At 39.9% G+C, this 27,123-nt stretch overlaps 1 protein-coding gene across 3 annotated transcripts; it reads left to right on the plus strand.

The window, feature by feature from the left end:
• The first annotated feature begins 1,316 nt into the window (after positions 1-1,316).
• On the plus strand, positions 1,317-24,395 carry tti1 (TELO2 interacting protein 1). Of its 3 annotated transcripts, none has more exons than XM_078536593.1 (7): positions 1,317-3,673; positions 6,470-6,637; positions 9,475-9,626; positions 15,935-16,075; positions 16,287-16,491; positions 17,962-18,049; positions 19,742-24,395. In XM_078536593.1, exons 1-7 carry the CDS (start codon positions 1,360-1,362, stop codon positions 19,923-19,925), a joined length of 3,252 nt encoding a protein of 1,083 aa, XP_078392719.1. In that variant the 5' UTR covers positions 1,317-1,359; the 3' UTR covers positions 19,926-24,395. The 3 variants fall into 3 exon arrangements, with proteins under 3 accessions (XP_078392719.1, XP_078392720.1, XP_078392722.1); XM_078536594.1 differs by having other exon boundaries at positions 9,478-9,626; XM_078536596.1 differs by lacking the exon at positions 19,742-24,395 and adding an exon at positions 18,603-19,734.
• Positions 24,396-27,123: the final 2,728 nt, after the last annotated feature.

Genomic DNA, 27,123 nt, shown 5'->3' on the forward strand with positions numbered 1-27,123 from the left:
TTGAGGTGGCATCCGTCACTTGGCTTCAGTGTGCGGTGTGTCTGACCACAGGGTGCCTATTGGTACATGGACTGTGTAATTACTGTGGACATTAAAGTATAAGATAGAACAAAAACAAAAAATTTGTTTTTGTTCTACATTTACAGCATCCGCAGTATTTTGCTTTTATCAAAGTATAAGATAGCTTTTGTAAGTTGTGTTATCCTTACAAATCTGTACATATCTGTAAAGGAACGGTTGTAGGTGAAGGAGTATTATAATATAGTTCACTCCCTCCCACGGCACCTTCCCATACAATCACAGAAGGTGTAACACCTTCCCCTTTACTGCCCCCCTCCTCACCGTCCAAGGGCCCAAACACTCCTTTCAAGTGAAGCAACGCTTCACTTGCACTTCCCTCAATTTGATCTACTGCATTTGCTGCTTCCAATGAGGTCTCCTCTACATTGGAGAGACCAAACGCAGACTGGATGACCGCTTTGCGGAATACCTTTGGTCTGTCCGCAAGCATGACCCAAACCTTCCTGTCGTTTGCCATTTCAACACACCACCCTGCTCTCATGCCCACATGTCCATCTTTGGCCTGCTGCAATGTTCCAGTGAAGCTCAATGCAAACTGGACGAACAGCACCTCATCTTCCGATTAGGCACTTTACAGCCTTCCGGACTTAACATTGAGTTCAACAACTTCAGATCATGAACTCTCTCCTCCATCCTCACCCCTTTTTGATCCCCTTTTCTCAAATATTTATTTTTTAATTTTTATATACATTTTTCCCACCTATTTCTATTATTTTTTAAATTTATTTCCATTCATTGTTTTATCCCCACCTTTTAGCCTATTTTGATCTTTTCTCCCACACCATCCCTTCCCCTCACCCCACCCCCTCTAGGGTCATCTGTCACTTGCTGATCCTGCTTTCTACTCTTAATGTCACCATTAGCACTTCCTTTAGCCAGTATCACCACCGTCAACACCCCTTCGACCTTTTGTTTATGACATGTTTTGCAATCTCTCTTTTGCCTCCACCTATCGCTGGCCTTCTATCCAGCTTCACCTGTCCTACCCCACCGCCCCCCTTTAAACAGTATATATTTCACCACATTTTTACTTCTCTTTAGTTCTGAAGAAGAGTCATACGGACTCGAAACATTAACTGTCTTTCTCTTCACAGATACTGTCAGACCTGCTGAGTTTTTCCAGCAGTTTTTGTTTTTGTAACATTGCTACCTGTTTTGATTTTTTTTATGTATCTCTTTGATTGTTATGTTCAATTTGCTGAATATTTCACATTCCGTTTCCCTTTTACAGGATAGTAAAACAGCAGAAGAAACAGTAGGAGCGAGAAAGACTGAATTATGGCCATCTTTGATACCCCAAAAGAGGCTTTTGGTGCCTTGCGCCCAATTTGCGTTCGGATAACAAAGGAGCAGACTGTCAACAATGTACAGTGCCTTCAATCTCAACTTCAGAAGGTTGGAGATGCTGCTTTACAGGAATTACAGGAGTATGTCTTGTTTCCACTCAGATTTTCATTGAAGACACCTGGTCTGAAACAAGAAAGATTTGTCCAGAGTGTAGTGGAGTGCATTCATTTTATTATTTCCAGAACATGTGTGCGGAATCAGCAACAACTGTGTGACCTCTTCTCTGAACTTTCCCTTTGCTTGTCCTCCCCGAGCAACCATGGAAAGCTGGCCATTATCTCAGAGGAGCTTAAAATGGCTGTTGTCCAAGGACTCATTGCCCTGCTTCATTCAGCATATGGTGACATTGTGCTAAGCCTGTACCAGCCAGACATGCTTCCTACTCAAGGGTTTGTTATCTCACTGCTTTTAGACATAGCTGAACATGAAAAATCAAGACAGCTCCAAGTTCTTGCCCTGAAGTGTTTGCTGGTCCTGATTTTACAGTGTGATTGCCCAGATACGCACTGTTCTTTTGACAACAATGGCCTCCTTCAAGTTGGAAATTCATTTGCCTCGTTTTTGCCTGGGATCACTTTAGGAATGACACGCATTATCTCTGGAGATGTTAAACAGGGTCACTTAGTTACAACCTATGCCATCAAGGTTTGGTACAAGGTGGTGGGCTTAGTCATGGCCAATGACCAAGTGTCCAAAAATCATCATGACAAGAAAATGCTCTTTGCAGAGGAGAGTAAGCTTACTGAGCTTGTAATCTGCAGAAAACCAGAATGGGTGAAAAACACTGCAAGCAAGTTGGATGTACTGTTACAGAAACTCTGCAGCTGTGCTGCTGGTAACTCACATTGGAAAGTAAGGTTGGAATTGGTTGAACTAGTTTACGATTTGCTATCTTACTGTAACAAATCGCTGAAACAATCCATTGGCCATTTGCTGGAAGTTCTAGTGGGGCTTGTGGGTGATGAGAGACCCGAGGTGCAAACCAGATGTAGTCAAGTTTTGAAAAACGTCTCTGAGTTGTGTGTGATGTGTGAGAACAAAGATTTCACAGATGTGCTCTCAGAAAACTTGCACACACTCACAACTGCTCTTCCAAGACTCATGAGAACACTGGATGACCAGAGTAAATTGAAATCCTTGGGCTTGTTGCTTGGCTACTTAAAATTATTAGGACACAAAGTCAGTGTTGTTCTAAATTCAACTGTTCACCTTGGGCGTCTTTCAAAAGCACTGATGCAAATCCTAGAGCTGGATGTCACAGATGTGAGAATTGTGGAAGAACGGCATTTGAATTCTGAAGCCGAGGATCTGCAGCACCCAACACATCCTTCATCTGGCTGGGATCACTTAAAAACATGGAGCAAGCCCGCTGCGCAGAGAAAATACTTCAAGTTTTTTATAGAAGAATGTGTATTTATATTACTCCAGCAGATTTGCAGAGTTTTAGGTTACTATGGCAATCTCTACCTGCTCGTGGATCATTTCATGGATCTCTACCAGCAATCAGTAGTGTACAGGAAACAGGCTGCGATAGTGATTAATGAACTGTTGCTAGGGGCTGCAGGGTTAGATGTGGATGTTCTGCATGAAAGAGAAACTCCGGTTAGCACAAATGACCTCAAGGCAACAGTGACTTCCATTATCGAGGAATACACAAGCACGGCTAACTGGCATTTGGTAACAAGTATTGAGTCAGAATATGAGACTGGCCTCAATATAAACCAGCCAAAATTTCTGGATTTTACTAGAGAATCGCATAAAAGTTACCTGTACTCAAGTCAAAGTCTAACTGTTCACACGATGAATAGTAATATCTGGCAAATCTGCGTCCAGCTTGAAGGAATTGGTTATTTTGCTCATGTGCTAAATAAGGAATTCCGCTTGCTTTTAATGGTATCTCTTTACCCAGTGATAGAAAAAGTTGGAGCTGAGACTCTGCTTGTTAGTCAAATGGCCACAAGGACATTAGTAGATCTTTGCCAAGCCTGTGGTTATGATTCACTTCAGGAATTGATAAATCAGAACTCTGACTATCTAGTGAACACAATTTCCCTCAACTTGAGAAGCCTAACTCAACACCCTCACACACCGCGTGTTATTAGTGTCATGTTCAGCTATTCCGATGCCAGCCTCCTGCCTTTAGTTGATGACGTGGTTCAGGATATACTGCTGTCTCTTGATCATTACTACAATGAAAAAGCTCAGCTAATTTTCACTGTCCTCCATTCACTGATGTCAGCTTTAGGTATGTATCATGTGCCAAGATAATATGGGGCTGTATTAGAATGTAGCACACAGTTTGTGATTACTTTTCAACAACAGCTGAGATCAAATGTTGTTGAACATTCTGCTCCAAGCCAAAAAAAAGGTTTTCCACCAATTTAATGGATTTTCCGTTTTCCATTTTGCAATTAGCATGGCAGTTTTGTTTGAAAGCTAGGATAACCTGAGGTAAAGAAGCACTTTCACAGGCCTGATACCTAAAGCTTTTCCAAGGGAGGTAAAAAGACAGCATACAGAAAGTGCCATCTTTAAACCAATACGACCTATAAAATTCAGTATAAATGGCAATATCTGTTCTTGCCACCAGAGAGAGTAACTACTCCATATTCATCCCCTAGCAAATAAATGGCACTCGAGCAGATTGAAAATTTAAGAAAAGGGCCATCAAATTTGTAAAGTTTAAAAGCATATAATAAATGCAGTGTATATTGGGTCTTGAAGATAATCTGTCTGTTCACAGAATTAGCCTCAAGCTATGATAAGTTCTGTTTTGGGCACTGTATATGCTCATCTAAACACTTCATTAGTATATGACTGTCTTTAAAGATGATAGTGCTTTCAGTTTTGCACAAAACGCCAGTGAGTCAAGTTTTGCAACTGCAGGCTCTATGCATCAAACGCTTGTTTATCTTGTAGCCTTCAGTCCTGATTAAGGTTATGGACCTGTAACTGTCAGAATTTGCCTCTCTCTTTATAGACCTGATTGAACTGTGTATTTCGAGCATTTTCTGTTTTTGTTACTAATTTAGCCTGGTGATTGTAAAAACTATTTAGTAGGAGTCACTGAACAATGGGGATATTCATCTGTAGTTGCCTGAATTTTCTTTGTCCAGCCCTGCAAGCTGAAGCAGGGGGCACAAGTAAAGAAATGTTTGTACAACAACAACTTGCACCTTTTTAAAATAATATACGTGCCAAAGCACTTCACAGGAGCGATTTGATTATCAAACAAAATTTGATACTGAGTAACAAGGACAAGTGAGCAAAAAGCTCGTTCAGGGGTAGATTTTAAGGAGCACCTTAAAAGAAGGAGAGGCAAAGAAAGGTTTAGAAAGGGACTGGCAGAGCTTTGGGCTTCGGCTCTGAAAGCACGGCCAATGTGCGGAGTGAAGAAATCAAAAATGCACAAGAGGCCAAAATTAGAGGAATGAAGAGATCTTGGAGGACTGTATGGCTGGAGAAGATTACAAAGATAGAGAGGGGGGGAAAGACCATAGAGGGATATGAAAACAAGGTTGAGAATTAAAAATCAAAATTTTGACAGTGCAGGTCAGCAAGCATAGGGGTGGTAGGTTGACAGGGTTTGATGGGAATTAGGATATAGGCTTTGAATGAGATCATCTTTATGGAGGTTTAAATATTGGTTATTGAACAGTTACGATATTGCATGGATTGGGGGAAACCCCCCCCCCCCCCATGCTCAAAAGGGCATTAAAGCCATAGAAAACATAGACATTTAGTTCAGAGTAGCACTCTCACCTCTGAGATGGGAAGTTGTTGGTTGAAGTCTCACTGCAGAGACTTGAGCACATAATCTAGGCTGGCATGTCAGAACAATACTGTCTGATGAGACATTAAATTTAAGGCCCCTTTGTTCCCTCAGGTGAATGTAAAAGATCTCACTGCACGATTCAAAGAACAGGGAAGTTTAAACTATATCCTACCAACAATTATCCCTTCACTATTAACTTAAACATATTTTTGACTATATATTTAATTGCTAGTTGTGGGAACTTACTGTGTGCAAAATGGCCACCACATTTCCAACATTACAACCGTGACCACGTTTCATATTGACTGTAAAATGCTTAGGAACGTCTTGAGGTCTTGAAAGATGCTATATAAATACAGGTTATTTCCTTTCTTTTTGAAGAACTTCTGTTTGTGCTGCAAATGTCTAGGATTATAAGTCTCTGTTACTGCTGCTCAGCATAGTAACCCTTACCTGTGTTATTAACTCCATAGAACCGGAGATGAGGTTAAAGTTGCCAGCTTTGGTTAGGCATGTTGCTGGAGATTTTGCCAGATGATCTCTGACGTCTCTGTCATTGGTAGCCTGATTCCTCCATCCTTGTGGCGCACTGCCTGCCTGTGTCAATTGGGAAACCAACAGACTTTTCATTACATGATTGGCTGAATCTTTACTGTCAGTCAAACAACTTTTTTTCCCTGTATTTCCAATAATTTTATTACTAGCGACCAATGTATTCATATTAAATAGAGAAAAAGCATTTTAAAAAGGCTGCATGATGGAGTGTGTGGTATTTATCCTACATATCCTGAAAGTCTTGTTCCATTACAAATGGCCACTACTATTTTACTACAATGGAAATTTAACGGAGAGTTGCATCCTCCGGGTAGATAGATTCAATGGAGAAAGCAAAGGAATATCTTTGTAGTTTAGAAACTGTGGTCCAATTTAACAGTATGGCTCCTGAAAATGCTATTTAATTGACTTTTGCAAATTTTGACTGTCAGAAGCCCTTCAACCAAACCCAGCCACTCGCGTAGGCAAGCCAGCTTGTATTGGTGCCAGTCCCCAGCCTGGTTAAGTGGGGAGGGTTAGCAGAAGGAAGGGCATCCAGCTGTAAAACCACCCACCAAATCCAAAATATGAAGATGTGATCAACCAGATTTGTGGCGACTGCATATAACATGGGAAAAGCTGAAAGAGGAAGGGAAGAAGCCCTTCAACTAGTCAAATATTAATGAGAGATTCTGTAACAAAATAATCTATAAATTTTTGATCACCAAATAGCTCACTGGTTTCCACCTAAGGATCCAGTTCAGAAAAAGGAAAAACCTCAAGATAAAGCCTGCAGGTCTGGTGTCACAGCAGAAGAGATCCAGTGCTTTTTCCAGGAATATCAGAAGCAGAAACACCTGGCTGAAGGGGATATTAAAGATATCGATCTGGACAAAACAGGTACTTCTGTGCAAGAATGCCTCTACCACATAGTGAAGGCATGTCATTTTATCTCTAATACAATCCATCATCTTTAATGTGTACACAGTGCACATTAGTCTACTTTCAAATAAGAGCACATGATCCAGTCACATCTATGTAGCTGACTGGCACTCTGAAGACTGTAGGCTGCAAGCTTTGGCTTTACATTATTGTTTCTCAGCAAACTGGATGCTTTTATATTTTTTCTGTTTTGGTTCTTATTAGGAAAGTACTTTAAAATTCAGCTCTCTTCAAACATACAAGCTTTTCCTGTGATTAACCCAACTATTAGCTATTGGATGCAATGATTTGGAGTGAATCCTTTTAATCCCTTCTCATTTGTTCATTGGCATTTCTACAATCTTCTCTCACTTCATCGTGCATCATTGCAGTCTGTTTCGCCTTTCATATTTGTTTAAGCCTTCGTCATGCCTTAATTCTTGAACTGTGATTTGTTGGCAGTGACACTGAGAGGATTCTGCATATCAGACCTGCACAGTCTCCTAATTAACTTATTTTGTGTTTTATGTTTCTCTCCCAATCAACCATCCTTCACATACAGTCTAATTTCAGCCAGTTATTTTGCCAGAAACCTGTCTGTTGAGAAGGAATGTGAAATCCAGCTAGCCTATGCAGCAGATTAATTGTTTTGTGTAAGTCCTGATATAGCCTCTCAATGCATGCTGGATTTTTTTTAATATTAAATTTTATACGATTTAATACTTACATGACAATGTAGCTTTCAGACAGCTGCCCTGGACAGGAGGGTTAGATATAAGTAGCAAGGAGGACTGTATTGCAGTTGGAAAACCAACTGGCAAAATAAAAAATCACCACTTTGTTGCAGAAATTTCCTTTAATTAAATATCGGGAAGACCGAGCCATTGCTTTTGGACCCCGCCATGAACTTTATTCCTTAGCCATCAACACTTTCCCTTTCTCTAGCTGCTATCTGAGGATAAACCAGACTGTTTGTAACCTTGGCGTGCTGCTTGACCCTGAACAGAACTTCTAAGCCCATAATAAAAACAAAAAATTCTGGAAAACCCAGGTCAGGCGGCTCTATTGCTCCTGGAGCTATGAGGAATCTCTCAGCCCAAATGTCACACAGAGTCCACTTGTATTATTTTATCATATTTATGCATTTGACTTTATTGCTGTTCTTGACATTCTTCTCAGATGGCTATAGTACCAGTCATTGTCTGAGGAGCTTGAGCTCTATATAAAAGCAAACAATGCTTTTATGTGGAAGTTTTATGTACTTATTGCAGGTCGTCACATTCTGGAACTTAACAGATTATAATATTTGAACATTGTTATGACCCTTCGCCAGACCTCAGGAGAGTTGTGGGGTGGGGGGGGGATCGGATCTGGTTAGGGATCAATAACATTTTGTTTGAAGTAGATAAAGGCTATGATTCGAGATACCTGCTTTTGAAATAAAGCCACAAGATTCCATGGGTTTTGAACAAACAAAGACAAAATTTACTATGCAAGTTCAGAAAGATAAAACAATTTACAATATGTACCTTATACTCTAAACATTCAGGGTAAGTATGAAGTACACGTGAATTAACAAACGAACTGCAGTTAAACACACCACACTGCAGAGGAAATTACAGATGCAACCAAGGCAGAGTCCATGGATTTATCAAGAACCCACCCTGACGTCAGCAAACATCAAGTCAAACAATCTCGTTGAAACTCTGTCTCATGAGGGATTCCCAGCTTCGCCTTCGAAAATCTTCCCTTGGAATTCTCTCAAAGTTGCTCCCACTTGGATGGCTTTAGCAATGGTTCATCTCACAGGGTTTCAATCTTGCCTTCCGAGATTCCCAAGTCTGCATTTCAGTCTCTAATTACTGGTGTAATTTCAGCTCTTTGCTAGACAGCTAGCTTCACTGAGCTAGAACTGTCCCTGAGTTTCTCTGAATTCCTGCCTCCTGGCTATATACATATATATAACTCCCAGGGCTTCCCCTGCGCCCTCTTTGACTACCAGGGCTTCCCCTGAGCCCTCTTTGATTACTGAAGCCCTCTTCTCCGCTCCTCAGAGCTAACAACAGCACTTCGGCTGCATGGAGCTTCCCCCTGCTTCTGAATCTCCTGAAACTGAACGACTGCTAACTGCTGTTCACTGAGCTGGGGACCTAACAAAACACTCCCAGAGGGTCCCACCCTTGTTACTAGGCAGGAACTAATGTAAAAAGCATTGGAATGTCCTGTACCTTAAATGTTGCAATCTCCGCAGACTTCTAATTTAGCGCCTAGGGTCACAAAGATCAATGGGTTTTACGACAACATTCTTACTTTTAGGAGTTGTGCAAACTTAATAACAAGTTCCATAAGGCAGCTGTGCATACTGAAACCTCAAATAAGATATGATTTCCAAGGCTGCTCTTGAAGCCCTTTAAATATGAGCCTTAGTTTGCACATTTAAGTTTCTGTTTAACTCTGGGTAGGTTCTTCTCCAGAGTAGAGCTTAATGATAAAACTTAATAATGTAATGGTATAAAAGCTCGAGCTTAGGTTGGGAGTTTCCAGTGGTGCTGGTTGTCCTTATATAAACAAGACCATTCACTGCTCATCTGCACTCTAATATGCTTCCAGGTAACTAAGGATGCTGGCCTGCCTGACATCAAAGCAGTAACTTTTGTCTTTTTACTCTGTTACTCTGATTTTTCTGTGAATGTAAAAGACCCAGCACCAATAACCTTGACTCTAACACTGTTTCGATAGCCGTCATGTTTTAAAATTCTGTAGGTGACATTTGAGTTTTTCAACAGCACTAAATGTGTGTGTATGTACTCTTTTAGAAGGTGACATCCCTGATCAACTGGAACCCGACATCAGCTCCGACCACCCCATTGTGAAAAAGGAGCTGCCTGCTCATATCCAAATTGCCAAAGATGTGATGGAGCGATGTATTCACCTCCTGTCAGACAAAAGCGTTAAATTGCGGCTAAAGGTCTGGTACTGTTCCGTATATTGATGCTAGATTATAAAATCTTCAAGGGTGTGCTGGGTATTTGTTGATTGTAGGGTTTCTCCTGTGAAAGTTAGGCTAGAAATTTGTGGCGATTTTTCTTGGAAAAGTAACCCAGAGAATATGGGGATTGATAGAAACCTAGTTAAAGCATTGCTTTGAAATCCCAATGTACAAGTGAAGCATTTAAGTATACAAGAGAAAGTTGTGTTTCTTGTCATTCCCTTAGAATGGTGTTATTATCTTTGCCTTTTCTCTGAATTACAGAATTTTGAATTTCAGTTAGCTGTTCTTCCAATCTTTGTGGAGTGGCATTAGTGAATTAAAAAGACATGAGATCAGTTGAATTGATATTAGTTTTTGGAGCATAATTCTAATTTGTTTTATAAATGTTATAAACAGCAAGACTTAATTGAAAGAACATGAATACATGCTGGAAATACAAATTAGGTCTGTCAGCATCTACACAGAGGTAGGTCAATGTATTGGAGGTGTACAAATGCAATTAAATTGTTAACTGCTAAATAAGTTCCAATTACCACTTGAAACAAAACAAAAATACTTGGACTAGAGCTCTTGAGGCTAAACTTATGACTAACTGCAGCTGAGTAACTTACACTAGGTTCTCATGTTAAATTTTTAGCAATTGCACTACCTTTATCATAAAGTAACCTGAGAGCTTTGCTATAATATGCACCCTGTAATTTGCTATTGAAAAGTCCCAGACTGCATTGTTATCATAAGCAAAAGATTGGCCAACAATGCAGTAAAAACCTGCACAATTGAGTTAGCTCCTAAATAGAGTTGTTGTGTATCGCTCAATCTGATGCTTCAAGAGAGGATTGTCAGGCCTAGAAATTGAGAGTTGAAGTGAATACTCTCAGCCTTCCATGCTGTCTAGTCTGTTTCTTATAAAAGAAAAGAGGCAAGTTAGTTCCTAAGGATGTGCAACCCAAGTAAAGTACAACGTTGTTTTACATGGATCTGTTATTTTTAAGGGATCCATATGATGTAGAGTTCCTCTAATTTATAAAGAAATTAAGAGACTTTGTTATTTAAAACCTTCATTTGAATTTGCAGTTTGTAATTCTCCAGTTGGGTTAGTGTGACCAGGTCATATATTTGCAAATAGATGATTAACATGTTTACAGTTTAAACATTAAAACTATTATTCTGTCATTCTAGTTGGTCTCCCAGTATATCCCTCATCTTCACTCTCATAATTTCAAGGGACATAAATTTGAACTTCTGTGGTGGGAAGCTAGTTTGAGCATCTATCACCAATTATGGCTGGATCACATAAAGCATTAACAGGTCCTTCTCTTTATTGCTTAAACTGTTTACATTTCCAGAATGATTTTTGAATAATAAAGATAACTCCCTGCCCCTCCTCTTCACCACAAACCTTTGATTTGAACTACCCTCTATGCTGCCTGTGCCCTCATCTCTAACAACAAGTGCAAAGAGCTCTTGGACATCTTGGCCTAGATTTTCACAGAACCATGGAGATGCCACAGCTCACCCAAAATCGCGTTGGGAGCCTAAATCCAGAAGTCTTGCCCCATTTCAGACCAATCCCATTTTCACCAGTAAGGGGGAGGGGATGGAAGATGACTCACACATGGGGTGGAGCCCCAACTCAGCAGGGCCATTTGAACTCGTTGCTGAGTTTAGACAGACCCCATTTTCACTTGAGTGAGGGTCTTATCCCGCAGTGTGTGGCTTACAATTTTTTCTTTTAAAGTAGACATAAATGTTTGTAAAGGGTGGCTAAGATCTGTGGAACTGTCAAGCTATCAAGTTATTTAAATCCCCTGCCCTTTAAACTTAAATAAAATAACCTTCCTGTTTCTGAGAGTTGAACAAGAAATCTGTGCTTGCAGTTGCAATAGATGTTTATTGATATAACATTAAATGCTTTCATTCAAGCATTACTGCGTGGCTGCTTTCACAGACTACCATATAAATGGAGGGTGGTGGGGGGGGGGTGGTGTGGATCGAGGGATTAAGTACTTCAGGGTATTTAAACATATTAAAATGGACTTTATGAGATTTTTATATAGCTTAGTCTGTAATAGATGCTTAGAACTTTATTTCATCTCAGCATAGCTCCTGGGGTCTGCCCCTGGTAGATACTGGGTAAGTTGGCAGGGAGGATGTAATGGCAAAAGGTTTGTGGGTGGGGGGGCATGAGTTGGCATGGATAGGGCGTGGAGAGTGGATGGTGGGGTGAAGAGGTGAGGGCTAGAGGGATTAATATTTAACAACACAATTGGGACGAAGTGTCAGGGAACTGAGGTGGGCCTTTTAAGCAGTCCGCCTCAGCATTCTGTTGGCTGCCTCCAATCTGTGACAGGGGGTGGCAAGCCTGATTCCAGCATGCACCCAACCGCTCCTCCCTTTCCCCAGGAATGAAAATCTTGCCACTTGGGGCACTTTTTCCCAAAGTGGATGTGACAGGCTAGAACATTTCCCAACTCTGTGCAGCCGCCTGGGAGTGAAAATCCAGGTCCTTCGCATAAAGATCAGGACCATCCATTAAGCTACCTCTGCTGCTTCCCAACCCCTCCCTTCCTCTAGCCAAATATTTCCAAATGATCCCTCCCACCCTAGTCCTGAACAAACATCTTTCTCTAGTGTCTCTCTGCTGTCTTGCTCTTTCCGAGTTCAACTTGTCCGTTAGTCTCACTTCCTGCTTCCTTGACCCTATTCCAACTAAAATGTGGCCACCTAACTTCCATTCCTGAGCCTGAGGTTAGCTGATATTGTTAACGATTCTCTCTCCTCAGGTATTGACCCCTGCCCTTCAAATCTACTGTCATCACCCCTACCCTCAAAAAATCCACCTTTGATCCCTCAGGCCTTGCAAACTGCTGCCCCATCTCCAACTTTTCTTTCTTGTCCAAAGTCCATAAAACATGTTTTCACCTCCCAAATCCATGCCAATCTTTCCCATAATTCCACATTTGAATCCCTCCAACCAAGCTTCTAGCCCCACCTCTGTACTGTAATGACCCTTATCAAAATTACAAATGATGTTCTATAAGACTGTGGCCTTACATACTCTCAACTTATCTCCAGCCTTTGATACAGTTGACCACACCACCCTCCTCCTGTGCCTTTCTTTTTTCATCAGTTAGGTGGAAATGCCTTTGCCTAGTTCTATCCTTAATTGTCCAGTCATAATGAATGAAAATCACCTGCAATGGCTTCTCTTCCCACTCCTGCACCATTACCTCTGAAGTCGCCAAAGGATCTATCCTTGGCCCCCTCCTATTTCTCATGCTGCCCCTGGTGATATCCACAAATGCAGCATCAGGTTTCCCCAGGGCAGATGTGACACTGAGCTTTACCTCACCACCACCTTTCTGGACTATTCCACTGTCCTTGCTTTGTCACACTGCTTATCTGACATATAGTATTGAATGAGTAGAAATCTCCTCCAACTAAATGGGAAAATTTAAACCGTTGCATGGGCCCTACCACAAACTCTGTTCCCTATCCGCTATTTCCATTCCTGGCAGCTGCCTGACACTGAGTGGATCATTTGCAATCTTGGTATTATGTTTGATCAGAAATAAACTTCTGATCACATATCCTCTTCATCACTGAGACTGCCGACTTCAGCCTGTGTGCCATCGACTGACTGTCTTCTGCTGAGACCCTCATCCATGCCCTTGCTATCTCTAAACTTTACTATTCCATCAGACTCCTGACTGTCGTCTTATCATCCACCTTGCATAAACTAGCACTCATCCAACAATCTGCTGCCCGAACGTAACATACATCAAGTCTCAGACACTCAGCACCCCTGAGCTTCCTGACCTACACTCGCTCCCAGTCTGACAACACCTCAATTTTAAAATCCTAATCCTTGTTGACAAATCTCTCCATGGCCTTGCCCTCCCTTTCCCTTTTACCTCTCTTTTGAGATCTCTGCTCTCCAGTGTCCTGGCTTCTTGCACACCCTTGATGTTAATCATGCCACCATTGGCAGCCTTGATTCCAGCTGCCTTGGCCCTAAGCTCTGGAATTCACTCCCCAAGCCATCCTACCTATCTCTACTCCTTTAAAGTTCTCCTTAAAATCTACCTCTTTGGTCATCTATCATGATGCCTGCATCTGTGGCTCAGTATTAAAAATAATTTTGATAACTCTCATGTTACTTCTTTTGATCCAACCAGAAGTTGCCAATAAAGAGGACTAAGTGCTCCTTCTAAAAGCAGCAGCACCGATGTACTGTAACAAAAAATTCCCAAAAAACATTAAAGCTGAGCAAATCAGATTAAAGTGGCGTTCCCAGGGTGATGACTCCAGTACCCCTGGTGCCCACCAGTTGAAGAAGGACTGAAGCGTACTGGTGGACGCTGTGTTCTGTCTCCAGAGACACCCAGGTGTGGACCTGGCCAAAGAAGAGAGGCAGCCAGTTGGGCAGAACAGTTGCCTGTACCTGTTGGTGGCCACCTTAGCCAACCCCAGGAACAATCCCACAAGGAAGTTCTCCAATCTGCCTGCTTCCCCCTGCACTGAACATCAGGAGTGTGAGATTGAAGTGCAACTAGAAATTGAATAGCAGCCCCTCAGATATTGGAGGAGGGGCTGCGACCTCACATTTTCTACATAGATGTGAAACTGACTCCTCCAGGCCACAGAAATTACAGGTGGCCCAGAAGTGCCATGGAATGTTTTGCTACATTAAATTTTGCTACATAAATGCAAGTTGTTGTTGTAAACAAGTGGATCTAATTAGGGACAAAGAGGCCCATATAACCTTAGAGGCACAGGACAATACTTAATGAGTACATTGTATCAGTATTTACTAAGAAAGAAGATGCTGACAAAATATTGGTAGAAGTGAAGATGGTAGATGTAATGGATGGGATGACAATTGATAGGCAGTATGTACAAAAGTAGGTTATGCTTAGAGTGGGTAGGTAGCCTAGTCTGGATAGTTTGAATCCCAGGTTGTGAAAGGAAGTGGAGATAACAATGCCATTACCACCCCTTGATACTTAGGAGGTAACAGAAGATTAGAGAGTGGCAGATGTGAGACCCTTTTTCAAGAAAGGGTGTAAGGACATTTCTAGCAACTACAGGCTGGTCAGTTTAATATCAGTGGTGGGTAAGGTTTGAGAAACAATAACTGGGGAGATCATCAAAAGGCACTTGGATAGGTTTGAGTTAATTAAGAATAGCCAGCATGGATTTGCAAAAGGCATATTGTGCGTGACTAATCTAATTGAATTTTTTGATGAAGTATTAGAGAACATTGATGAAGAGAATGCAATGGATGTTGTCTTTATGCATTTTGGCAAAAGGGATAGGGAGAGGCAATATAGACTTAATGGCATAGTTCCAAAGAGTTTGCAGGAACAGAGGGACCTGACAGTTGATGTGCATAGACCTTTGAAGGTGAAACAGACCTATTGAGAGAGTAATTGGCAAAGTATATGGAACCTTGGGCTTCATAAATAGAGGTGTTGTGCACAAAAACAGGAAAGTTATGAGAGTCTATAAAGCTCTGGTTAGGCCACAACTCGAGTATTGTGTCTAATTCTGATCACCACATTTTGAGAAGGACGTGAGGGTCCTTGAGAGGGTGCAGATGAAATTTACCAGAATGATTCCAGGAATGAGGGATTATGGCCGCAAGGTTAAGTTGGAGAAGCTGGAGTTGTTCTCCTTAGATCAAAGGATATTGAGGGGAGATTTGATAGCGATGTATAAGGTTATGACAGGTTTAAATAAGGTAAACAATTAAAAGCTGTTCCTATTAGCTGATTGTGCAAGGAATAAGGGATACCAAGTTAAGGTGTTGAGCAAGAGAATCGGGGGCTGTAAGGAAGAACTTCCCACAGTGAGTGGTAATAACCTAGAACTCGCTGCCTAAAAGGGTAGTGAAATTGGAGATGATCAATTATTTGAAAAGGAAATTGAATGAGCAATTACAGGGTTACAGGGATAGAATAGGGGAATGGGCCTGACTGGATTGCTCCATTGATTTGGCATGGACTTGATCGGCTGAATGGCCACCTTCTGTGCCATAACAATTGTGACACTATCAACAGTCAAATTTAACAAACCCCATGAATTCAAATGTTATATAATGGAAATAATAGAGTTAAAAAATGGAACTACCTTTGAACAGTGAAATACTAAGCAGCAAACTCTGTTCCCTGAATGCAGTATGAATACAGTAAATATGGAGAGTGTCTCTCTTTATACTGAGATTCTTTCAAATGTCTGCCTCATTACTTGCTATGTATCTGACAACATTTCTTTTCTTACAGGTGTTGGATGTTTTGGAATTATGTGTGGTTGTTCTTCAGTGTAATGTGAATGAGCTGCTCCCAATGGTACACCGGTTGTGGAGTCCTCTTGTGCAGAAATTGACTAGTGATGATCCCCTTGTGATCCTCAGGGCATTCAAGGTGAAGTGATGTTTCCTGTGCAGCAGCTTTGGTGAATTTATGTGTCTCACATGTTTTTGTGTTAAACCAGGGCAAGAAAGTTTTATTTTGTGCTGACTTTCTTATGAAATGTTTGCATATATTTCTGGATATCAGAAATTTTCTGGGATTGTTTTCTGATCTTGTATGAACAAACTGCAGACCATTGAGTGGTTTCTCTTATGCATTTCAGGTGCTGTGTAAGTTGGCAGATGGATCTGGTGATTTCCTGAGGAGCAGAGTTTCTAAAGACATTTTGCCAAAGGTGACTAGATATTTAGTAAGCCAAGCCCCAGTCAGTACAAAGGCTGGGCCCATTTACAGCCACACACTCTCCTACAAACTACAGTTAGCTGAACTTCAGGGTCTTGGAAAACTCTGTGAGAAACTGGACCTTGGTAAGTACATAACCTCCGATGTCAACAGTTGAGCAGTTTGTATTGCTATCAAAAAAATAGGAAAGGAATTTAAGATATTTATCAAGGATAACCTTTCCCTTTCTAGTGGGAGCTAGGGTTTTATTTCAGTTTTGTGTTCTAATTCAGTTATTTTCTAAGTAAAGCTGCAGTATTCCAACTTCAAAGTATTCCTGCATTCGAGACAATGAGTTCATATCATGGGACTTATTCTTACAAAATCCTGTATTAGTTTAAAAAAAAGTCAATGATTAATCATTCAGCTATGTGGCAGTTGCCTTATTTTTCCATTCATGGGTATTTGATATATTTCTTTGCCAAAGGCAGATAATGCCTTATAGACCTTCATTTGTTCCCTATAATTTCCAGAAAATATATTCATATGCGGTAGCCAGGCTTCTCTTCAAGGCCAGCATATTCCAAAGGAACACTTGTCTTTGCTTTTATGATGTGCTGGTTGCCAGTATTTAATTATACTTTTTTTATGGCAGCATAGGGTGTAGGGAAGTTTAGTCCTCATCAACTTCCAAATCTAGAACAAATTCCCTCTAGGAAAGCTCCAGAAGCTTAATTGTCACCTGGGCTGTGTAATAACAGATTGTGCACTTGTACAATACAATGTTTGGCTGCCATTTATCACTTTTGCTACAACTGTATTATCCTCTTTCTTGGGAACAAAGCAAAACTAATAAATCATTGCTCAGGGTTGAAAGGTTAATGTATCTAACAAGTACCTGGGCTGGTTAAGTGAGTATTGGTGCTGAACTTGCTGAATCATCTAGTTGTACCATCCAGCCCAGAAGGATGTTCACCAGAGCACTAAACCCAGATGCAGGAGCAGAAGAAGTAGCCCAGCAGTACACTAATGGAGCTAAAGCAATCTGACGGACAGTAGATGATAATTGATTGATCCAAATTGGTCACTTATTTCCCTCATTTCTGGTGATATATCTTTAGATTATTGCTGAAAATGCTACAGGTATCACTCTAATATGCATTGATTGTTTATTTAAAGCATTAGTTATATCTAATTCTGCCATCAAAAGCAACCGTTTACTTTTGAGAATGGAGTTTGAGGTAAGCAGAAATTTATTAATTAACAGAGTTTAACCATGGAATGAATTTGCATGGCCTGAATCTAGTTTGTGCTAAGTATGAGATAGTAATATATTAGCAATCTTGCTCAGAGTAGTCACAGGATTGCTGATGTAGGAAATGTCAAGTTATTACTTTGAATTTAGAGCAAAGATTATTGAAGTAAAGTTGGGATGGCTTCAATTTCCATCTAATTGTGCTACATCTGACCTGGGGACTGCTTAATGCTGACTGATGTGGAAAGTGTTCATTTCATCGATTCCTAATAGCCCCTCACCATGGTGAGCACAAAAAAAGTGACATAAAAATGGTTAAATCACACTGTAGGAGATATTATCAATATTTTTCTTGATGCAGGTGAGACTGACCTGGATATGGTGGCTAGCACCTGCTTACCATACCTGAGCAGTAGGCAGCCTCTGAAACTCCAAGATGCAGCATGCAGGTAACTCATTTCATTCAAATCAATGATTAATCATCATAAATTTCAACTTTTAAAATGAGAGCTTCCACAGCTGTTGAAGAGTCATACGGACTTGAAACGTTGGCTGTGTTCCTCTCCGCAGATGCTGCCAGACCTGCTGAGTTTTTCCAGGTATTTTTGTTCTTGTTTTAGCATTGTCTTATATTCATTTTCATATTTTATATAATACATACATAAATCTCTTTTGGGTAAAAGTGTAACCAGGCCATTCTGACAATCCCTTTGGATGCATTGTGCCCCAATATTAATTTGTATTGGAGTGGTGGTGGGGTGGGAGTGCAGTTGTTCCCCATACATCACTGTGTAATACCAAGTTGAGGTTTCATTGTTAAGTAAAAGGAAAAATTAGCATGTGGTCAAATTTGGCACAACAGAGAATTTTCTGGTTGCATTAACATCCCTTCTCATCATATATCAAAATTAGAAATAGAAACAGGGCCCTGATGGCCCAACTAATTAAGATTTAGTAGCTGAACCATTCAATCTTTTCCATCTGTGCTGAATTAACTGACAGCAATGAAGTGACAAGGGATGCTAAACTGTCCTCAACATGCTGGATTAAAGAGACACTGATAGAATGACCTCCAGGAAGGAGGCTGCAGCAGAGATCCAAAGGATAGAAGAGAATTGATGGTTGAAAAAATTGAGGAAAAAAAGATATGTGAACCATTTTATTACAAAACATTTTCAATTGGAATCATAGACACTTCTCTCGATGACTCCACTGTTGCTAAATTATCAGATTGCTTATCTGACATCCAGCACTGGATGAGCAGAAATTACCTCCAATTAAATGTTGGGAAAAGTGAAACCATTATTTTTGGTCCCTGCTCCAAACTCTATTCCCTAGTTACCAACTTTATTCTTCTCCCTGACAACAGTCTGAGATTAAGCCAGTCTGTTCGCAACCTTGGTGTCACACTCTATCTCCAGATGAGCTTCCAATCTCATATTCGTGCTATCACTAAGACTGCCTATTTCTGCCTCCGTAGCATTGCCCATCTGCACCCCTGTCTCAGCTCAGCTGCTGCTGAATCCCTCATTCATGCCTTTGTTACCTCTAGACTCAACTATTTCAGTGCACGCCTAGCCGGTCTCCCACATTCTACCCTAAGTAAACTTGAGGTCACCCAAAACTCAGCTGCCCATGTCTTAACTCCCAGTAAATCCGTTCCCCTATTGCTTCTGTAGTTGCTGACTTATGTTGGCTCCCAGTCAAGCAACATATTGACTTTATAATTCTCATCCTTGTTTTCAAATCCCTTCATGGCCTTGTTACTCCCTCTCTCTCTAATCTCCTCCAGCTCCACAGCCCTCCAAGATATCTGAACTCCCCTAATTCTAGCATCTTGTGCATTTCCAATTCTAATTATTCCGTCATTAGTGGCTGTGCCTTCAGGTGCCGAGGCCCCAGGCTCTGGAATTCCCTCCCTACACCTCTGTCTCACTTTCCTCCTTTAAGACATTCCTTAAAACCTCTCTTTGACCAAGTTTTTGGTCACCTGACCTAATATCACCTTATGTGGCTCAGTGTCATTACTTAGTTTTATAATGCTCCTGTGAAGCGCCTTGGAAAGTTTTATTACGTTCAAGGTGCTATATAAGTATAAGTTGTTGATGTGTATGTAATATGTCTGTTCTCCTCTTCACCAGTGTTTTTTACCATCTAAATGAAGTTGATCCTGATGCCACCTGGCTCATTTTGAATGAAGTTTATTGTCCAGATGTCTACAATCCACCACACTCCAGCCTCCCAGCAATACAATTGACTGGAATGGGAAAGCAAAGGAATGAATTCACTGATAATGTTCTTCGACTTCTGCAAGAGTTTGAATGAGACAGGAATTTGTGGTACTTGGCCGTACTATGCAATACCTAAAACTCCTCATATGTAGACTGCCAACATCATTGTTGGTGCAGGGAATGTGTAAGCTGAGGGAAAGCACTCGGCTGTAGGGATGTAAAATCCTTTTTGGTGTACCTTATAGCAGTTTCTGTGGCTTGTTGCACAGCAGCACTGTCAAAGGTCGGGACATTTACCTTTTGACCACAGGTAGTGCATGACGGAGGCCAAAAACATATAGATGATAGAAGTATCATAAGGGGGTGTCTTAGACATTAGAACGAATGCCACAAACATCTTGTATGGATTGGTTTCAACAACTAGTAGCTGGGCCTGTAACATGTTATGACTTCTTTCCTTGCTGCCTCCAATCTTTCCTCTATTAAGCTGTCCAACTGTGACTGGCTGAGAGGATAGTGGGGCAGTCACACAGCAACCATGTTATTGGCCAATAAGTGTGGTGAGATCCCAGATTGTTCTAACCATTTCTTTCTCTTTGTGTTATTTTGCATTCAGAACCTACAAGGGTCTTTTGTTCATCAGCCTTGAATAGATTTAAGTTTCACAACAGCTGCACCAATTTTAGGGTGCATTACTTAACAGTGTTGTCTAAGGGGCTACTAAACGTAATCGGCTCTGTACTTCTGGTGTTACAGCCGATCAATATTTGTTACACCTGAGAAACCTTAGTAATAAATACATAAGGATTTTCAACTTGCTAATGAAAATCTAATAGTTTGATATTTATGGGCTGATAACTAGTTTCTAGAATGTTCATCTTCGAAATTCTGAGGAGGAAATATTTGGTACCTGAGAAATGTAGCAGGTCAATTTTTGAATTATGAGTGATCATGGGTTAACTTTTATAGACAGCCTCGCTTATGTTACGAGTTTCAGGCCCTCCTTGTCACAGGTACAGCAGTGCTGCTCACTCCAGTAAGAGCTCAGAACGTCTTAAGCTATGCACATAATGCCTGTTGGCTAATTGCACAACAGTGTAACCCAGCAATGTAACAGCAGCTCCCCCTTGTGATTAGAACGGGCTATCTTTTCTTTATCACCTGTACTTATATATTTTTTGAAATACTGATGAGACAAAACCAGATACAAATCATTAAGCTGCTGTCATCACACAGGCAGCAAGTTAGAATAACAGTCAATGCAAATTCTGCTTACTTTGCTGAGTCCCACTTCTTTCCTAGAGAAATGGGGAGGGATTAATTAGCAAACCATACTTCTGCACTGTCTTTTTGCAGGATAACTTTTTTTTATCATTGCTTTTCTTTTTATAAAACTTTTAACTGCAAAAACTGACATCTTCCAACTTGGCTTTCAATTCCAAGCCTCCAGACCTACACATCTCTCAGTCTTTTACTGCCCCCACCACCCTCAAAAAATGTGAAAGGTGCTATATAAATGCAAGTTTTTTTTCTTCCTTCCATCCCCCATCCATCCACTACCCGAGCCTTTAGCAGTGTAAGAGAATAAAGAGCATGTCCACTTGTGGATGCCAGCATAACTTTCAATATGTTAAACTTTTTACTGGATTTGGACAAAAGCTGACACCTTTTTCATGTGATCTGCTAGATATTATTCCAACGCCTGCTCATAAATGTGTAATTGGCCATCTTTTGGATCATTTTAAAATGTTTCAATTAAATTCTGACTGAACTGTATTAAGTATTAGCATTTATTTTTCAAATTTTAAGTATGTGAATGGTAACTAAAGTAATTTAGGCATTCATGAATCACTTTATCAAAAATTTCATTTTTAAGTCTGGACATCTAATTTATTGATATATTTCAATGGCACTTGCTGTATGCTCAGTAAAACCCCTATTCTAGGAATTGTACCTGATAGTTCATTTATTTTAATCATTAAAAGGCACTTGAAAGAACAGGCCAAAGCTGGTCCAACACTTAGAGCAGCTGCATGAATGAAAACCATGGCTATCATGTTGTTTGCTGCAGCTTCAAGTATCTTAACTGATGCAACTAACATTTTGATTTTAGTTTTTATTGAAATAATAATCTTGAATATTGAAGATAATAGTGTCAGTGCTTGTGTTCTTACTTACTAAAAAATCAGTGACATGTGTCTTACAAGACCCAGTAGTATGGGTCTTAAAAGCATTGTTTTGATTCCTGGCTTTTGATTTAAACAGCCAAACTCGGTAAAATCCTGCATTTAAATTGACAGTTACATTAACTGTCTGTTCTATCAAAAAAGACACTTACAGAAAGTGATCTGAGAAATGGCATTTTTTTTAACTTATTGGTATCATGTTTTTTTATGAAGATGTGTTCCTAGAGTAATGTAAGAAAAATATTTTTAATAACCTTGACTTGTTTGACCCTGATATCTACAATTCCTTATTCAATTTTTCGAGCCACAACACTTCCCAGTTCTATCAATCATCTGTGTCAAGCTGACTTTTATTCTAGAGTTAATACTTAATGGACTTGCACAGCATAAATGTTCAGTGCACTATTATGCATGCTTACATAGGAGGGCAGTGGTATCTTTAGTAGCAAGAGCTGGCAACATCCAATTTCAAAATGGGTGGGAGTGGTCCTAATAGCTCAAGAGGTAGCTGCTGGCTCTTGAGGAGATGGTAGTGTGTCCTAGTCAAAAGGCTTGTCTAAGCTGGCTGTATGGCTATTGGATGTAGGGCAGCTAGGAACACAGCTTGTGAGAAAGAAAAGCTGACTTTGCTCACCATTTTATTTTCTTCCTTTCCGTCCCCTTTGGAATCTTAATTTTGCTATCTGAAAATTCAGACATATTGGCAGTTGTTGTGAATTCCATGCAGCAATCCTGATGAATTTATGGCTGGAAAAAAACGGAGACACAAGTCTTTTGACGGGGTTATCGGGGGAAACCTTATAACCGTAATGAAAGTGTTCATTCCACATGGCTTGGGGAAGCAATTTAGTTCTGTATGACTGACTGTAGGGCTTAAGGTGAGTTCCAAAATGAGGGATATTGTACTTGGTCCAAGCAGCAAAATACAATGCAGATGACCAACCACAGAGCATGCATCACATATGGTTTGAAAAGAATGCAGACCAGCTCTACAATATCAGCAATGCAAGAAGATGAGTTTTGAGTCCTGTTTACCATCATTCCAAAGTCCAGGACCAAATTTCCCTTGCACCACTAAAATAAACTGAAGCATATTTTGGCAGAAGGGAGACTAATCAAAATCACCTCCAATCCAACTATGCCTAGAGGTTGCATGAGCCTGGGCACAAGAGGTAAATAAATTGTATCTTGAGGGAAGGAAATGCAAATAAAATCCATTGGGCAAATTTGTCTTGTTATACAGCAGTGCTTTTTTCTACTTCCAGCTAGGATTCTTTTTTCCTATTCCCACAATTTAAGTTCAAAGGAGGAAATTCTAACTTATGGTGATGGTGTAAAATGGCCATTACCGTATCGACTGTTTGTTGTACATTTCATGCAGATTTCCTTTCTATTGGAAATGATAGATGGCAGGCTGTATCAAGTTAAAATGAGTGCCCAACAGTTTCAAATTTGAAACAGAAAATGCACAGCGGGATGATTAGTGTATGAAGCACAAAGAATGCAAGGCTTTCTAGTTTACAGTCTAACCTAATAAAGTGCCTAAATTGAAAATCTTTTAAGAAGCAGGCAGAGATCTCAGTTCATAATCAAAATTCAAAGTCTCATTATTGACTGTGCGTGTGGCTATCTTTGTTTTACCACATGCAGTCCGGATCGCCATATAAAGAGAATGTAGAGGCACTGAGAGGGTGCAGAGATTTACAAGGATAATACCAGAAGTGTAAGGGTATGCAGATCAGGAAAGGATTGAGAGGCTTGGTCTCTATTTCTCTTGAAAAAAGAAGAATGAGGGGTGAACTAATAGAGGTCTTTTTTTTAATTATAAGAGGTTTTGATTGATAGAGTGGTCCAGAGAGAATATTTTCCCTTGTGGAGACCATAATTAGAAGCCATCAATATAAGATAGTCATCCCAAGAAATCCAGTAGGAAATTTAGAAGAAACTTCCTCATCCGAAGAGTGGTAAGAATATGCAACTTGCTACCATATTGAGTGGTTGAAGTGAACAGTATGGATGCATTTAAGGGGAAACTAGACAAGATTATGAAGGCCAAGGGAATAGAGGTTTACGACGATAGATTTGGAGGAGGCTTGAGTTGAGCATTAATGTCAGCTGAATGGCTGCTTCGGTGCTGTATATCATATGTCACCCTCTGGAATTCTTGCCTCCTCAACCCCCAAAATCAAGCAATACAGAATGCTGCTGCTACTTAGGGATCACAGTAATCATGTGAGTTTTTTTTAACTAATCAGGAATGAAAGCATATATTAAGCACTGAATTTGGAGCAAATCACTTAGAAACACATTTGTGTGGACCTGGGGAAGAAAATTAATAACAAAAGCCTCACATGCAGGTTGTTAACCTGCATCCAATTTTTAAAAAAAAATTCTTGACCCTCATTTACAGGACCATAAAGGAAATAAATCATTAGAGAACAATATAGCAAGCATCAAAAGATTTAAACTACCAAATACCTTACTATGTTAATGGTGCTATATAAATGCAAACTGTTGTTTTCAGGTAATGACTTCAAAACAGCTTTGTCCTCACATTGCCACCGCCTCTCCCCCGCTTCAGAATCCAAAATTGAAATTTTTTGAAAGCAGCCCATCATACTGAAGTTGCCAAATGCCCTTTGTGCTGCAGCATCACTACTTCATACCCACCTGAACAACTAACTTTTTTAGATGGTGGAACAAGTGTAAACCCTTGTATAATATCCATGGAGGTTGACCTTCTGTGCATTTGAACCCTTTAGTTCTAAATTGAGAAGTAGTAAGATGTGGTCCAGCCCTTGGCTGTAAATTACTGTTCTCTGCTGGGGCAGATTTGCTTAGATCCACATTATTTAGATTAATGGAGGAATGTTGCAGCATGCAGTGCCGACAGAGATAAATGTGTGACATTAGAAAGTCACAGTCATACAGAATAATGACTGTAATAAACTCATTACTGCACAGACCCAGGCATTATCCTCTGAGGTATATGGCAGCATCTTTGTACAATGTCAGTAAAAAAAAGGTGGTTTGCTGGCTTTATCCAGTGATGTTATAATGATTAAAGTAGGCATTACTGCCAGTTTGCAGCTGCTTTAATGTGATTAGGCTCTTATTAGTTTATAAATAATACAGAATCTTAGACATACAGAATGCGCTTGCAAATAATCATTGCTGGCTTGCCAATTTTAATTGGACTTTTATACATGTTAAAGTATCCAAAGTTATTATATTTGAAAGGGAAAAGTAAAATCCTATCTTTCTTAGAGGAGTTGAGGACATACACTTTTTCTTTTACCTCTAAGTCATTTATTTAATTGTGGATGTTTTGTGACTGCTTACTTGGGTAGTTTGATTATGATCAACATTAGTAGCCCTTTTATACACTGCAGCTCAATTTTTTAAAAATCACATTGCATTGCAATGAACATGTTCTCCAAATGTTCAAATGAGCCCACACTCCATGTAGTATCACTCTTTTAAATAGGATACTTATCCAGGGTTGACATTTGAAAAGAATAAATGACTTCCTGGCACCCTAATTCACCATACCAGTTGCTTAATTTGATCATGTGAAATGCATTACTATATTTTCCATAATATTTGTGTCTTCAACATGCTATAAATAGGCAGGTTTCACCTAAACAAGTTGCTGCACTTCTTTAGACTAGCCACTAAATGGAGCACCTAGCAGCCTTGGAATGCTGTGTTTTCAGCGAGAGAGTAAACTGATGGAACCAGGCTGGCTTCTTTGAAATCAGCAATAAAAGCAGAAACTGCTGTAAATTCACAGTTTGTCAATATCTCAGGGAAATGTTAACTTACCATTTTCGAATGTGGGTCCCTACGGAACTATCATGTGCTGGCAGGATAAAACTAATGAAAACTGAGGAATGGGAAGGACAAGTAGAAGACATAACTTCATATATCCTACTGTCATGAAGCTATTAATGTATACAACATTATTGGAAAATATTTTTCCCTTAGAATAGAGGTTTAGTCTTGGGGTGTATCTAATTGGATTAAAGCCAGCTTCTCTGGGTGCTTTGATGTGTTCTAATTTTGAGATGTAAACAGAGGGGTAGAGTATATTTGCATTTTTTTGAATAGAGCATTCAAGGAGTGGGGTGAAAACTGACACCTATCCAGCAGGTACCAAGCAATATGTTTATATTACTAATAAAATTGGTACTATGAAAGGAGTTTTATTGTTAGAAGAGGCTGGTGATACAATGAGAATTTACATTCAATGAATGGTACTTGGTATAACTTCAGCAGTGTTGTGTGTGTAGGGCAGAGGCAATGAGGGTTTCAAAAAGCAGCTGTAAGCCTCCAACTGTCTCCACAGGAACCAAAGTGAAAAGAACCTCATTTTGAATTTATAAGGTGAAAATGCCTTGGTTAAGTCTATGGGTTGTTGTTACCTTAATGGAGATTACTTTGGGAATTTGTTAAAAATTATGATTGTAGTAATTTGTAGCCACGTGTATATATATATGTATATATATTTTTAACCTGTGTAAATTAATAAAATGTGTCATTTAGTTTAATGTAAAATCTCAAGAACTGGTGGTCTGATTCCTGAATTTAGAGTCGCATCTCAAACATAACACTTAAAATTATAGGTTATGACAGTTGTTTAAAGTTTCCCTCTGGGATTTTTAAATAGCTCAGCTGTACCAACTGCATCGGTCATAACACCTACCAACTTTAACAAACTTGCTGCCTCTCTGTTAATTTCTTTGGCAGTTAATTTTATTAACGTGTTCATAGAATGATCCAGCATAGAAGGAGATCCTTTGGCGATCCATGCCTGGATCAGCTCTTAAGTGCTATCCAATTAATTCCATTCCCCTGCTTTATCACCATAGACTCGAATAGGAAACATTTGCAGGACTATGTCCAAATCTCTTGTGAAAGTTACTATTCAATCTGCTTCAGGCAGTGCATTCTATATCATAACTTGCTGTGTGAAAATAACTGCTCAATATGTCTGTTCCTCAGCTACCCTATACTGCTAAATTTATCATAGTCCTTAAATTTAAACAAAATCATAAGCTTGTCTATAAGCTATGTTAAAACAACATGAGGAACACGCTGTCAGAG

The sequence above is a fragment of the Cetorhinus maximus genome, unplaced genomic scaffold (genome assembly GCF_964194155.1).
Source record: "Cetorhinus maximus unplaced genomic scaffold, sCetMax3.hap1.1 HAP1_SCAFFOLD_1346, whole genome shotgun sequence".
NCBI lineage: Eukaryota > Metazoa > Chordata > Chondrichthyes > Lamniformes > Cetorhinidae > Cetorhinus > Cetorhinus maximus.